Source organism: Vanderwaltozyma polyspora, genomic scaffold (genome assembly GCF_000150035.1).
Source record: "Vanderwaltozyma polyspora DSM 70294 KpolScaffold348 genomic scaffold, whole genome shotgun sequence".
Classification (NCBI taxonomy): domain Eukaryota; kingdom Fungi; phylum Ascomycota; class Saccharomycetes; order Saccharomycetales; family Saccharomycetaceae; genus Vanderwaltozyma; species Vanderwaltozyma polyspora.
Genome location: NW_001834573.1, coordinates 15880 through 29376, shown reverse-complemented (window position 1 = coordinate 29376; position 13497 = coordinate 15880). Strand labels below are relative to the sequence as shown.

Genomic DNA, 13497 nt, shown 5'->3' with positions numbered 1-13497 from the left:
AACTGCATTATACAGATGAGTTGTATGATATTAAATCATCTGGGTATGGCCTGATCGCATCGAGTTCTTTAGTTTCACTGTTTCCATAGTATTAAAATTATAAACTTTTGCTAGCGATGCGAATTTTTCTCTAAATATCATAAATCTTCAACATCTTACACTTTGATTTATAAGGCTATATTGTAAAGCATTTTAAAAATGTACTCGATGAGTTTGGTTTCAGGAAGTAAGGATACAGTTAGGATATTGACAGTTATCTGTAAGATATGGTTGCAGATTCTGAAGCATTCCAAGAGATAAGACCTTTATGTGTTGAATTATCTAAGTTGGCCTTCCAAGAGAGGAATATCTTCGATTCAGAATCATCACAACTTAAAGATGCCTTAAAAAGTATTGAACAAAAATTGTCAGGATTCCAAACTGATTCATTGTCTTTAAATTTTGCTGATTATGTTTTTGTCCCTATAGGTAGCTTGCTGAAACAAGAACGGTTGGGAACTCCACAAACTGAATTAGTATTACAAATCATAGGACATTTGCTAAGGCTATGTTGGCACCATAGCGGGACCTTGAACCAAGAATTGGCTACGCAACTTTTCCCGTTACTCACGTATCTTATAAGTCCAGATAAAGATAATGAGAAATTGAAGGGTATGTCTGTTTATTATAAGCTAGTTAGTGCACAATTGCTGAAACAATTCTTCACATCGGTAAGCCAGCAATCCTATAAACAAGAATTCTTCACATCTGGTGGTGCAAAGCTGCTACCAAGTTTAGGGCACTGCATTACAATATTATTGGATTTACTAGGTTCTGTTCCCTATGATATTAAACTTCAATTGTGTACTTTGGAAGGTTTGGAGATATTATATAAAAAATTGGCTTCCAACGGTGAACTTCTTTCCTTTGTTTTGCCCGGTAATATATCTGCATTTGCCAAGATATTATCTCTGCCTGGTCTGAATATACAATATAAAGTTGTTTCTTCCACTTTACATATATTTACATTACTGCTGCGAACAGTTTACGATGACGTCGATTTAAATGTATCAGAATCAAATAAAAATGTTTTACAGTTATTACCAGAAACTCTGGATGATGATTTGAAATTGAGCAATGATTTGAGGCTAATTAAAATGGATGGTTATTTATCTGAAAGCTCAAAGAAACACAGAGATATAGCTTGGCTGAAAGCTACCTCCGCTCAAATTAAAAGAGCACTAAATAGTTTTACTGAAAAAAATATTAAAAGACAGAATGCCTCTATAAATATGGAACTAGAAAAAATGGCATATATTGCATTATCGAACTGCTCAATTTCTCTATCAAATTGTTCCGATGATTTTTTGAATATTTTAGTAAGTTTAAAGTCTTCATATCTTTTACAATTACCAAACATTTGCGGGAGCTTAAGGGAAATTATAGAATCCAAATTTGTTAAAATTGGAAATGCACTACATTTTGATGATACCATCGATCTTGATTCATTATCGTTTGCTTTTAAAATTCTATGGCAAATGGAGCCTGACAAATCCATGCTCTCATTGGCAACCACTTCAATTTTGGACAGTTTATCTACCTTTTCGGAACAAAGCATACAAAAATATGAAAAGAGTAAGGTAATTGAACAAACCAGTAATGTTATCATTAAAACAGTTCTACAAGAAAGTGATGCTAATCAGGAGTTTTTGTTGCCATACTTACCTAACGATACAGAATCATCATTGTCACAGTTAATTAAATCAATCGGAAGCACTATAGATAATAACGAGATTCTAGATGAAACAATAAATAGTTTATTGACGGGCGACTTAAAGTCAAATATTCAGCAGAAACTATTGTCTTTATGGGTATCTACCCGAATTTTAGTAGGATCTAAATTGTTAACAGTAACTTCAACAGATGATGAGCTCCTGGACTTCGGAAATTGTGAATCAGAAGTAGTACCAGATTCCTGCTACAGTATATTAGAATATGGAAATGAACTATATCAAGAGATAGTTTTCCTGACAGAGGGTTCTCAAATGTCAAAAAATTCGGAACAAGCTTATGCTATCGTTCTAGATTCTATTATGCAAGTTAGTGAAGTAATGAACAAAGAATTTGAATCCGAATTGATTGATTATATTTACATTATAGTTGACTCGCTGGCATCTTCTTCGCCTATTATAAGAAATAGGGCTCAAGTTTGTGCCATGTCTATTGCAAAGAATCTTTACTCCGGGTCCATTCAAAATTTATTGATGAATAATGTTGACTATCTTGTGGAATCTATTTCGAATAGACTTAATTCTGGTATGACAGAGCGTGCCAGTAAGGTCCTTATGGTTATATGTAAACTATCTGGATATGAAGTTATAGACAAATTCAAAGATGTGATAGAAACGGTGTTTCGTTTGTTGGATTACTACCATGGTTATTCCGAACTTTGTTTGCAATTCTTTCAATTTTTCGAAATAATTATTATTGAAATGAAGAAAACGTTTTTGAATGAGTCCGACAATTCTAAAATACATGAAGATGTTTCTATCAACACATGTGGTTTTGCACCGTGGGGTATTCAAAATTGGACTCAATTAGTTTCATTATTAGATAGTCATACAATGAAAGACGCCAAGTTAGCAGAAACAATTGAAGTGGAAATTGGGGAGCCTAATAACTTTCAGGATTACTTTGATCAAAAGTTAAAAGAAATTGACAGTGACGATGAAGAGGAAATTGAAGAAGACTCGGACTTTGACATGGAATCTCAATTTGGTGGAAAAGAACAGATGGAAAATAAATGGGAATCTCCAATCCCTAAGGAATCATATAGAATATTATTAAAAATCATAAACTACAGTGATAGACTACTGATGCATCCATCGAAACCACTTAAAGTTCAAATATTAAAAGTTGTGAAAATGATGTTACCCCTTTTAGCGACACAGAAGGATTCTTTATTACCACCGATTGCACAAATATGGGGTTCGATTGCAGAATGCATTATGGATTCTGATTTTTCAATAGTAAAGCCAGCATGCGAATGTGTGCAAATGATTATAAAACATTCAAAAGATTTTGTAACCAAAAGGTTTGTTGACATGTGGCAAGAATTACAGAAAAGATCTCATATATTAAAGGAAGTGCATTTAAACAATACCAACACAAGTCAAACTAGTGTTGACTTAATTTTTCATCAAAAGTTTGCACCTATAACTAAAGATGCTCTAATTTCATTGAGCTCTATGCTTCTTGAAGGAATTGCAGTCTCTGAATTATTATTATCAGAAACAGTTGTAAAAGAAATGATGTATTGTTGTATACAAGTCCTCCCAACCGATACAATTGCATCAAAATCAATATATCTAGGAGACGTCATTTGGGATATCATGCATTAATAACTAGAGATGTTCTCCTTCTTTCGTATGTTTCTTAGTTTTACAAAATTAATATTTATTCATATATATCACTATATATTCCTTTTTCAGTTATTGTCATTAGATTATAGACGACAGAGAACTTTGAAATATCTGAGATTAATACATAGAATAATATTTCTCATCTATTTACTGTCACCTTCGCCTAGTAACAATTCCTAGTTCCATACAGTTATATAAACATTTTCCTGTTAATTATGCGGAATTTTATTTCTATCGAAGAAACCTCCGAAAGCTCTGATATCGAAAGGTATAATTCGATGGATAAATCAGGTCGAGTATTAAAAAGAGATGAGTATTGATTTCATAGATTTATTGTATTCTTGATGAGCTTAAAGGATCTTTAATCGATTATCGCTATTGAATTGATAGAACTTAGTGGAGATATTTTTTTTATATGTTGTCTATTTTAAATTTTAAAGAATTGACATTTGTAAATTTAACTACATATATTAAATTCATAATAAATGACAAGAGATGGTTGGTGTAAATGATTACATATCTCCCCATGATGCAGCACTAGCTGTTGTAGCCACTGCGATGAAGAAGTCGAGATTGCATATAGATACATTGATAATAAATTCTTTTCTAGGTGGAACATTTTTCACTTGTGGTGGTCTATTAAATCTAGCAGTACATAGCGATAATCCAAATTTATTTAGTAATAACCCAGGTATTTTAAATGCAATATCTGGGGTAACGTATGGGATTGCACTATATTTTGTTGTAATTACAGGTGCAGATCTATTTAATTCCAATATACTTTTCTTTTCAGTGGCCCTTTGTCGTAGGGCAGTTACGATATTTGATCTTTTAATATCTTGGTTTGTCAGTTGGATAGGTAATATAGCATCATCGCTATTGATTTCCTATCTTTTTGGCTATCTCTCAGGTATTGGTAAGACTAAATTGTGGAAAGAAACCTCCAAGACACTTATAGAAGAGAAGGCATCATTTTCATTCATTGAAACTTTCTTGAAAGGTATAGGAGGAAATTTCCTTGTGAGTTTAGGAATATACTTACAACTTATGGCAAGACCAATTCATGTCAGACTGATAGTGTTGATATTACCTATTTTTACATTTACCACCATTGGGTTCACACATGTCATAGGTGATATGGCAATTGCATATATAGGAATGTTCAATGGTGGAAATGTTTCAGTAGGAGAATATATTTGGAAATTATTAATTCCAGCATCAGTTGGGAACATAATTGGAGGGTCAGTGTTTGGGATAGTAGTACCATTTTACTTGCATTTAATTGTAGTTGAAAGGGATGTCAAAGAACTTGATTTACCAAATTACGATACAAGAGATGTTCAACCGGAATTAAATACCGATTCAAGAATAGTTAGAGTTCCAAACAAAGTTCCAAACAAAGTTCATCCCGATATATCAGGCTCTTTAAATATAAAATCTTATCAAAATGATAGTAATAATAACGGTGATGAGGTAACACATATATCAACAAGTTCATTTTCTGATAGCATTAGTAGAACTACTACAGATGATGTGTCATTAATCAATTCAGTACAAGCATATACCACAGGAGTTGCAAATAGTATCACCAACGATGACACTAATGAGCTACGGCAAACCAGGACTCAAATGACACAGAATTCGTCAAGAGCAGGTGCTAATTATAGTTCAACATTATCAAGATCACCACCAGGGGTATTCCCAGTGTTTGGGATGGGTGAACCATTAACCAGAGAGAAAACCATTCAGAATTCAACGTATCGACCGGCACCACAACCTAATACGCTAATAGCATCATCATCAACAACATCATCCGCTAATATTTTAAACAAGCATGTATCAAATAATCGAATAAACTCATTACTCCCATCAAATACTTGGTCTAATGATAAAGAACAAGAAAAGGAGCAAGTACAACAACAACAACAGTACCAAGAATATTACAACAATAGTAATAATAGCATTAACCAATATGATGTTCTTAATAAGAGACCTGGTGCAAGACTTAAAAGAGCATTAAGCATAATTAGTGCAGCTACCACCAGCAGCAATACTAATAGTAATCATGATAGAGAAACTTCAAATTCTCGACTACCAACTACAAATCAAGACCTTCCATATCTTAAAGAAGCAAATATCAAATCAATTAGGAAACCAAAAGCTTCAAAACAGAAGATGAACCCTATGAATACGATATCAAGACAATTCAGTAAAGCTAACCACTAGTTTTTTCAATAAGCAAATTCATATCCCATGAATTGATCAATTAATCAATCCATCGACCAGCTTACAACGGTAATTTCTTAATTATAACAAGTATGTATTGTAGTAAGTAATTGAATTAAAATATCAACCGTAGTAATTCCCAAAATATATGCATACTTCTTCCTCTTCTTTTGTTTCCTCTTCCTCTTGCTCTTCTTTTCGAAATAGTTTCAGTAGTTCGAAATTCGAACTCGAACTCGAACTCTAACTACAATTAAAATCAGGAAGGTTTTCGACAACCTTTTACAGTTTCATAGATAATCACGAAGCATTTGCATTGTATTTTGCAGTATTCCTTTAAGGTTTTTGTTGATGATATTTGTTTATTTTGACGTAGTTGGGCTTAATTCTGCATAGAATTTCTAAGCTTGGTGATGGTGAGGATTTTGTTGTAGTTTATAGAAATGGTGATGGTAGTGGTGATGGTATAGGTAGGTGGTATTACGTTATTGCACTCTAGAAGGTTTTTCTAATAGTGGATAAAAAAATTTGCAAGAGCTTTGGGTATGGGAAGTTGTCAATGTAATGTGTAATGGGCTTGCTCTAAGCTGTGTTAGCTAGTGGTGAGCAGTTTCTTGAAGTTTAAACAGTTATGAGTTTATGTAGTTTACTTATATAATGGTTCTTTTAGTAATTATTGATTTGGGGGGGTAGGAGGATGGAAGCTTCACAAGGGTTCTTGAGTTAATGTGTGCTCTACGCAAGATATATCTTGTGTTTATCTTGTATAGTATAGCTTATGTGTTACTTATTTGGATGGAGAGTAGGTAGAAAGTAAGAGGTATGTTTCTCTGTCTCCCATGACTATCAAGCTGTAGGTTATTGAGGTTAGAGTAGGACATATATAGCATAGTTTAACTAGAACCCTCTTGAGTGGACTTTAGTGTAACGTAGTCTTGTTTGGGCATATAGTATATGGTGGGAAATAGTGGGATATAGCAGAGAGAAATTATAGGAACCATCTATCCACCATCTTTTAACGGTTAGAAATCTTATATTGTAGGTTAAAACTTAGTTATTACTTCAACAGTAAATTCAAATAGTTGGATTCTATCATATATCAACATAGAGGAATATATATGAGCATAGAGAGGGGGAAGGATAGATATCAAGATTATATAAAGGTAGAGCAAATAATGAGTTCCTCTGGTGATAGGTTGAGAGGTAGTTATCCATTAGCATCAGGGTTTAAAGTACCTCAAAGTAGAGGGATTTCAGAGCCTATTACAAGAAGCATGCTAAAAGTTAATGATACACCAGTTCAGGCAGGTTGCAGCACTATTGGTGCTGGTGGATATCGTAACAAGGTTTCTCTTGAACCTGGTCATAGTGCCTTAGACTGGAATGATTTATGTGAATCTTCAGGAGTTAAAGGTGAGATGGTCAGTGGTCTTTCAAAACATTTAAGTGATCCAAATGATGAACTATTTATGATTAATCATGGAAATAGTCTTAGACAGTTAAGTGAAGGTGTTCCAACCTTTAAACTAATGCCACCTTTGATGATTACCAAGAAGATGGTGGCCAAACATAAGGATATAGATGATTGTTGGTGTATCATTAGAGGTAAAGTTTACAGTATTAGTAACTATTTTAAGTTTCATCCAGGAGGAGACAAGATATTGATAAATCAATGTAGTGGTAGAGACTGTACAAAGGCATTTGACCAATACCACAGATGGGTTAACGTTGAGAGATTACTAGAAACATGTTTTGTAGGTAATTTAATATGAGGGATGGCAATCTTCAAGCAAGAACAACAATATACACATCCACTTTCACTCCCACTCCCACTTCCACATATAATATATATATTCTTCATATAGATAGATTGTAAAACAGGATCAATAGTTATAATTTATATTATTGATTAGAACTAAATTATACAAACAAATATACATAAAAATAATACATGGAAAGTTACAACATTCTTTCCTTAAATTTTTAAGATAACTTCAAAAATAAAATATATTTAATATAATAATAATAATGGTAAAAAAAGGTTTTTTTTAAAATTGTAAAGGTAAAAACAAAATGATGAATTAAAGTTTCAGGAATAAATTATCTTGGTATATTATAATAAAGTTTATTTTTTCTTTAATTCTTCTTCATTTTCGTCAGGATAACAACTTTCCCATTCCTTTAATCTGATTCTATAATTTTCAGTGTATTCAGCCTTCTTGATTGGATCCAATTGACGCCATTTTTCACCGATAATCTTAGTGATCTCTATTAAGTTTTTATCTGGGTTTTCCTTTACTACCAATGGACGAATATCTTGAGTGAATTGAATGAAAGGACCGGAAGGTCTCTTTGGAGGTAAAGTTTTTTCGTATTCATCTCTTAGTACTCTGTATTTTTCCCAGTTACTTCTGAATTCATCGTAATAAGGTTTCTTTTGGTCGTCGGTTAGTTCCTTCCATCTGATGGAAGCCAACTTTGACAATTCAGGTACTTTTGCGTGAGGATGTTCTTGTAGTAATTCGTTTCTGATGGACATGGAGAACAAGAAGTAAGCTGAGGAAGGTCTCTTTGGACCTTGTTTCTTCAACTGTTTTCTTTTTTCTATTCTTGTTTGAGTAGAGGATAGTTTTTTGGTTGGGTTTGCGTTTTTACCTTTACCTGAGTGGCCGTGACCTTGACGTTGGGATTGTTGTGGGACGACTTGTTGCAGGTGTTGTTGTTGAGCGGCTAGTTGGTGGTGGTGTTGTTGAGGGACGTGTTGTTGTTGCAAGTTCATTTGGGAATGGATGGTGTCCATCAAGTTTTGTTGTTGGGCGTTCAAAGAGGAGGAGGCAAACATATTTTTTTGTTGTTGTTGTTGCAAATGCTGTTGTTGTTGCAAGTGCTGTTGTTGTTGCAAGTAGTTTTGCTGTTGTTGTTGCTGTTGTTGTTGTTGTTGGGAGGGACTACCGGATTGGTTTGGCATTTGCTTTTGAGCCAAATGGTTTAGGAAAGAGTTGTACATCAATTCTGATAGTTGTTGTTGGTTGATCTGTTGGTTTTGGCCTGGGTAGGCGAAATCTTGGTTCAAATGAGGTTGGCTCTGAGCGTTGCTTGAGCTAGATTGAGCGGCACCTGAAGTTTGGGAAGCGCCCGATGCTACGGCGGACTGTTGGTTTTGTTGGTTTTGACTTTGGCTTTGACCTTGACCTTGTTGTTGACCTGGTTGTTGGCCAGCTTGTTGGTATTGGTGGAATTGGTGAATCTGTGGTTGTTGACCTTGTTGGCCTTGTGGGTAGAATACGTTTTGCATGGTTTTGATTGTAATTTTTTCTTTTTATCTCTTGTGTTATTTTAAAATTAAAATAGAAGACAGACAGAAAAAAAAAAAAGAGAAATTAAGGATATGATAATGCAGGGATGTGTATATGGGATGGATATATCGACAGAAAGATTCTATGTATGAAAATGAGACTGTGGATGTATTCAGTTGATTTATATATATATATTATTTGTAGTAATAATAATGGTAAACTCTTCACTAGTATGATAAACAAAACAAAACAAAACAGAAGTGAGATGAGATGAGATGAGATGAGATGAGCTTGGTATCTAATTGCAGAGTTGTGATAGTAGTAAAACTAAGGTGAAGAAAGGGAAGAGAAGAGAGAGAGAAAGAATAGGAAGAGAAGAGAGAGGGAAAGGGAAAGGGAAGTGAAGTGAAGTGAAGAAAAACAGGAAACAGGAAATAAGAGAGAGAGAGGCGAGAGATGGGAGAGAAGAAAGAGACAAGAAGAGAGAACAAGTAGACACAAGAGGTATGCAATATGAAGTACACATATATATATGAGAAGAAGTTTGTTTATTTGGTAGACAGTTTTGTTGTTGACGGTGTTGATGTCGTCGATGTTGTTTGTTGTTGTTGTTGTTGTTGTTGTTCACGTTGGAAGAGAACACGAAAGAGAGGTGCGAGGGAGAAGCAGAAGCAGAGGCAGAAGCAGAGGCAGAGGCAGAGGCAGAGAGAGAAGGAGAAGGATGGGAGACAGACACGAAAGGTACGTTCCCGTTGCTGGAGTGTGGACGACGACGACAACGGCGACAACGAGAAGGTGAAGGTGAAGGTGACAGAACAGAAGCGAAGCCGTCAGCACAGCACGGGACAGCGATGAGGGGGGCAAGAGAGACACGCGAGAGACGAAAACGCAACGCACTGAAGTGAAGTGGGCAGAGTAAGAGAGAGCGAAAGAGCGAAAGAGAGAGAACAGTTTGGTTTGGCGTCGTTGTGGTTTGTCGTGATCCAATGGCAATGGCAATACGTTCGGGTTTGTGTTTGTGTTTGTGTTTGTGTTTTGTCGCAATGCGGTAGTCGGGCCGGATTTTGGTGTGAGCTGTGGACGCGAGTGTGGGAGCCCCCCATTGCGTTCGAGTGATGGACGACGACGACGACGACGACGGGTGGAGGACGATTTGTCGAGAGAAGTGTATTGGACAATAAAGTGAAGAGTAAAAGTGAAGCATGAGAATTTTGATTGTGTTTGGTTTTGTTTGTTGGATGAAATTTTTCGGGAGTTGGTTTTTGGGAAAATTTTGGGAATTTGGAATTTGGACTATTTTTTGTGTTTTGTTTGTTTGTGTTAGCTGTGTGGTTGTCGTTGTCTTAATGTGTAGTTGTGTTTTCTGAGTGACTGTTGTCGCGGCTTACGGAACACGGTGAGACAAACCACCGCAAATGAGGGCTCATATGAGGGGCCAGCCCAAGTCTGGCTGAAGTCAAGTCAAGTCAGAAAGTGAGTGGTTTGCTTTGCTGTGCTTTGCTGTGCTGTGCTGTGCTGTGCTTTGCTTAGGCTTGGCTTGGTTCTCTTTTGCTATTACCCGTAAATGCAATGTAATGTAATGTCAAATGTGTCTTACCTACACAAATTAGATATAGAATATATCTGTTGTTCTCTTGTATTTGCTTATGCTATGCTACGCTGTGCTGTGTTCTACCACTATGACTTTGGGTCTGCCAACTTGTCCTGCTATAGCACTCTCTCCCCTCACGTGTGCCATGATCTACTTGAACTTATACCATTAATACATACAAACTCTCGCTTTGCTGCTCTGCTCTGCTCTTGGGCGAGCGACAAGGCGCAAGCTCGTTTGGCTGCCCGCTAGAGGTCGCTTGCCACGGCTTCTCCAATGCAAACTTGTTCGGTTCGGCTCGGTTCTTCGATCTCGTGGACAAATCTACAACTCTCTCTCTCTCTATCCCATACATACTTATATATATATATGTACACACACACACACACACATATATATATATATATATAAGAGCCCCATTCATCGCTCGCCCTTAATCATCTTACTCTAGCCTCACATATACAACCATACCCACACACAATGGCTCTATCTATTAAGCAATTCGTCAACTTCGCAGGCTTCGTCAAAGATCTAAAATCATTCAACTTCAGGTACGTATCCCTCCCTTCCCCATCTCCATTCCCTTTCCCCTACTAACATATCCCCTCCCCCTCCTCCATTCCTACACAGCGTATACGCCCAGTACTTTGGCTACATCAACATCATAGTATGCATGGCCCTAGGTATCGCTAACCTGTTCCATGTCAACGCTGTCATCGCCTTCGGAATAGTAGCTATCGTCCAGAGTCTAATCATACTCTTCGTAGAGGTCCCTTTCCTACTCAAAATATGTCCCCTAAGTGAGAACTTCATCAATTTCATTAAAAACTTCGAAACTAACGGCTACAGATGCATCTTCTACACCCTAATGGCCATCGTCCAATGGTGCTCCCTCGCACTCATGGTCACAAGTCTGATCGTGGTCGCCATATGTTTGACTATATCCGCCATCTTTTACGCAATTGCTTACTTCAAAAATCAAGAATTCCAACATACTACAAATGTAATTAAAAATCCAACGGATGACGACTTCCCTCACGACGCTGTCGTAAGAGAAATGCTATAAGAACCCCCCCCCCTCCCCCGGCTTCCTTCCAAGCACATCCCATCGATATCCATTCATAACTCTTGGTTGAACCGCCATCAATTCAAGTCTTGTATTATGAATGGGACTCTATACCATTCTAATATCATCCCTACCTCAGTTATATCAGCATTATCAAAATATCTATACCTCTCTCTCTCTCTTTCTCTCTCTCTCTCTCTCTATATATATTACAAGTATAATATACAAATATAATATATAATATCATTGTGTACGTAAGATATCCTACGATCACAGATACTCTTAAAAACGGTGCCCTTTCCTCTCTTATTCAACAACGGAACGGAGTATTTCCCATACAAACCCAACCAAATCAGAAAATGAATATCATTTAAAAAACTGTGTTATTTAAGAAACTGCCCTTAACATCGCAAAACTATTATTAAATTCAAGATTTAAGTAGATGCCAATTGCAACACATCGATTGATATTGTCCTAAAACCTTATCCTGCTCTCCTTCTTCCCTCATTTGAACACAGCCCCTGCCTAATATAATCTGCCCTTTAAACCATAATCATATATGAATGCTCTCTCATACATCTCAAGCAACCTCATAACTCCAATAGAAGAAGAAGAACTGCCCTCCGGGTCCCAATCTGAGGATGTACAAACATACACTAACGATGTATCAGACACATGTGTCTCCTCCCAGACCCAGATCATCAGCAAAGTCGAGGATGTCTTAAATGAAGATAATCAAAGGAGCACTCTGGTACTGGTTTTGCTCTTCTTCCCAAAATATCTTCTTGTAAAACCAATCTTCTTCCTATGGTTCCTCATCACATTTCCTATAACTTTGTTCGAGCAAAAGAATAAGAAACTTCCCAAATCTTCTGCAAATTTAGACACTATGAGTAAGAGTAAAAACCTTAATATTCTAGTGGAGGAAGATTTATCTGGAGGAGGAGAAATCATACTACAAAGAGACACTCTCAATGGTTCTTTGCTGAAATCAAGAGCTAACCAGCAACATTCTCATCAATCAAGACATGCGAAGTCCTCCTCAAGCTCAGTAGGACTCATCTCAAAGAAGATTGGAAGATTCCTTTTCCCCAAGAAATTGATCCCAAGATCAATATTGCATAGTGGTAGGAAGAAAAAATTGGTCCTTGATCTAGATGAAACTTTGATCCACTCTATATCAAGATCCACTCCAAACAGTAACAACGCTCAAGCACATCTTGTCGAGGTCAAATTCCCAATCAGTGGTATATCAACCCTATATTACGTTCATAAGAGACCTTATTGTGATTTGTTCTTATCAAAAGTATGCAGATGGTATGATCTAATCATATTCACCGCTTCGATGAAAGAATATGCAGACCCTGTGATAGACTGGTTAGAAACTTCATTCCGTGGTAGCTTCTCAAAACGATTTTATAGAAACGATTGTATCTTAAGAGATGGTGTGGGTTATATTAAAGATTTATCCATAGTTAACGCAATTCCAGGATCGCACGCTGCATCAACTACATCACATAACAACCATAACAACAATAATAATAGCAATACTAATTCTAATGATAATAACGACAATAATGATACCAATGCACACACACACCAGCTGCAGAATAACCTATTAAGTGAAGTAATTCTGATAGATAATAGTCCTGTTAGCTACGCAATGAATGTAGATAACGCAATTCAAGTACAAGGTTGGATTAGTGATCCTACTGATCAAGACTTACTAAATTTACTACCGTTTTTAGAGTCATTAAGAAATACAACTGATGTAAGAAATATTCTATCTTTGAAAAATGGCGAAAGGGCATTTAACGTAAATAATTGAATACAAAAATTATCCAGTAAGTTTATTTGAAAATCTAGTTACCTTAATATTTGTAAATATAAAATTTGATAAAAAATCTATGTAAAGAG

General features: G+C 36.0%; 7 protein-coding genes across 7 annotated transcripts; 5 read left to right on the top strand and 2 right to left on the bottom strand.

Annotated features, from left to right (window-relative positions):
• Positions 1–266: 266 nt before the first annotated feature.
• TTI1 (Tti1p) lies at positions 267–3380 on the top strand (the record flags this gene model as incomplete). The annotated part of the gene is made up of 1 exon (XM_001642718.1): positions 267–3380. One exon carries the CDS (start codon positions 267–269, stop codon positions 3378–3380), a length of 3114 nt encoding a protein of 1037 aa, XP_001642768.1.
• Positions 3381–3896: 516 nt separating this feature from the next.
• On the top strand, positions 3897–5627 carry Kpol_348p13 (formate/nitrite transporter family protein; the record flags this gene model as incomplete). The annotated part of the gene is made up of 1 exon (XM_001642717.1): positions 3897–5627. One exon carries the CDS (start codon positions 3897–3899, stop codon positions 5625–5627), a length of 1731 nt encoding a protein of 576 aa, XP_001642767.1.
• Positions 5628–6745: 1118 nt separating this feature from the next.
• IRC21 (Irc21p) lies at positions 6746–7399 on the top strand (the record flags this gene model as incomplete). The annotated part of the gene is made up of 1 exon (XM_001642716.1): positions 6746–7399. One exon carries the CDS (start codon positions 6746–6748, stop codon positions 7397–7399), a length of 654 nt encoding a protein of 217 aa, XP_001642766.1.
• Positions 7400–7752: 353 nt separating this feature from the next.
• Positions 7753–8922, bottom strand: IXR1 (DNA-binding transcription repressor IXR1; the record flags this gene model as incomplete). The annotated part of the gene is made up of 1 exon (XM_001642715.1): positions 7753–8922. One exon carries the CDS (start codon positions 8920–8922, stop codon positions 7753–7755), a length of 1170 nt encoding a protein of 389 aa, XP_001642765.1.
• A 299-nt stretch (positions 8923–9221) lies between these two features.
• On the bottom strand, positions 9222–10127 carry Kpol_348p10 (uncharacterized protein; the record flags this gene model as incomplete). The annotated part of the gene is made up of 1 exon (XM_001642714.1): positions 9222–10127. One exon carries the CDS (start codon positions 10125–10127, stop codon positions 9222–9224), a length of 906 nt encoding a protein of 301 aa, XP_001642764.1.
• A 1060-nt stretch (positions 10128–11187) lies between these two features.
• Positions 11188–11580, top strand: TVP18 (Tvp18p; the record flags this gene model as incomplete). Its single annotated transcript, XM_001642713.1, has 1 exon — positions 11188–11580. One exon carries the CDS (start codon positions 11188–11190, stop codon positions 11578–11580), a length of 393 nt encoding a protein of 130 aa, XP_001642763.1.
• A 559-nt stretch (positions 11581–12139) lies between these two features.
• Positions 12140–13408, top strand: NEM1 (Nem1-Spo7 phosphatase catalytic subunit NEM1; the record flags this gene model as incomplete). The annotated part of the gene is made up of 1 exon (XM_001642712.1): positions 12140–13408. One exon carries the CDS (start codon positions 12140–12142, stop codon positions 13406–13408), a length of 1269 nt encoding a protein of 422 aa, XP_001642762.1.
• Positions 13409–13497: the final 89 nt, after the last annotated feature.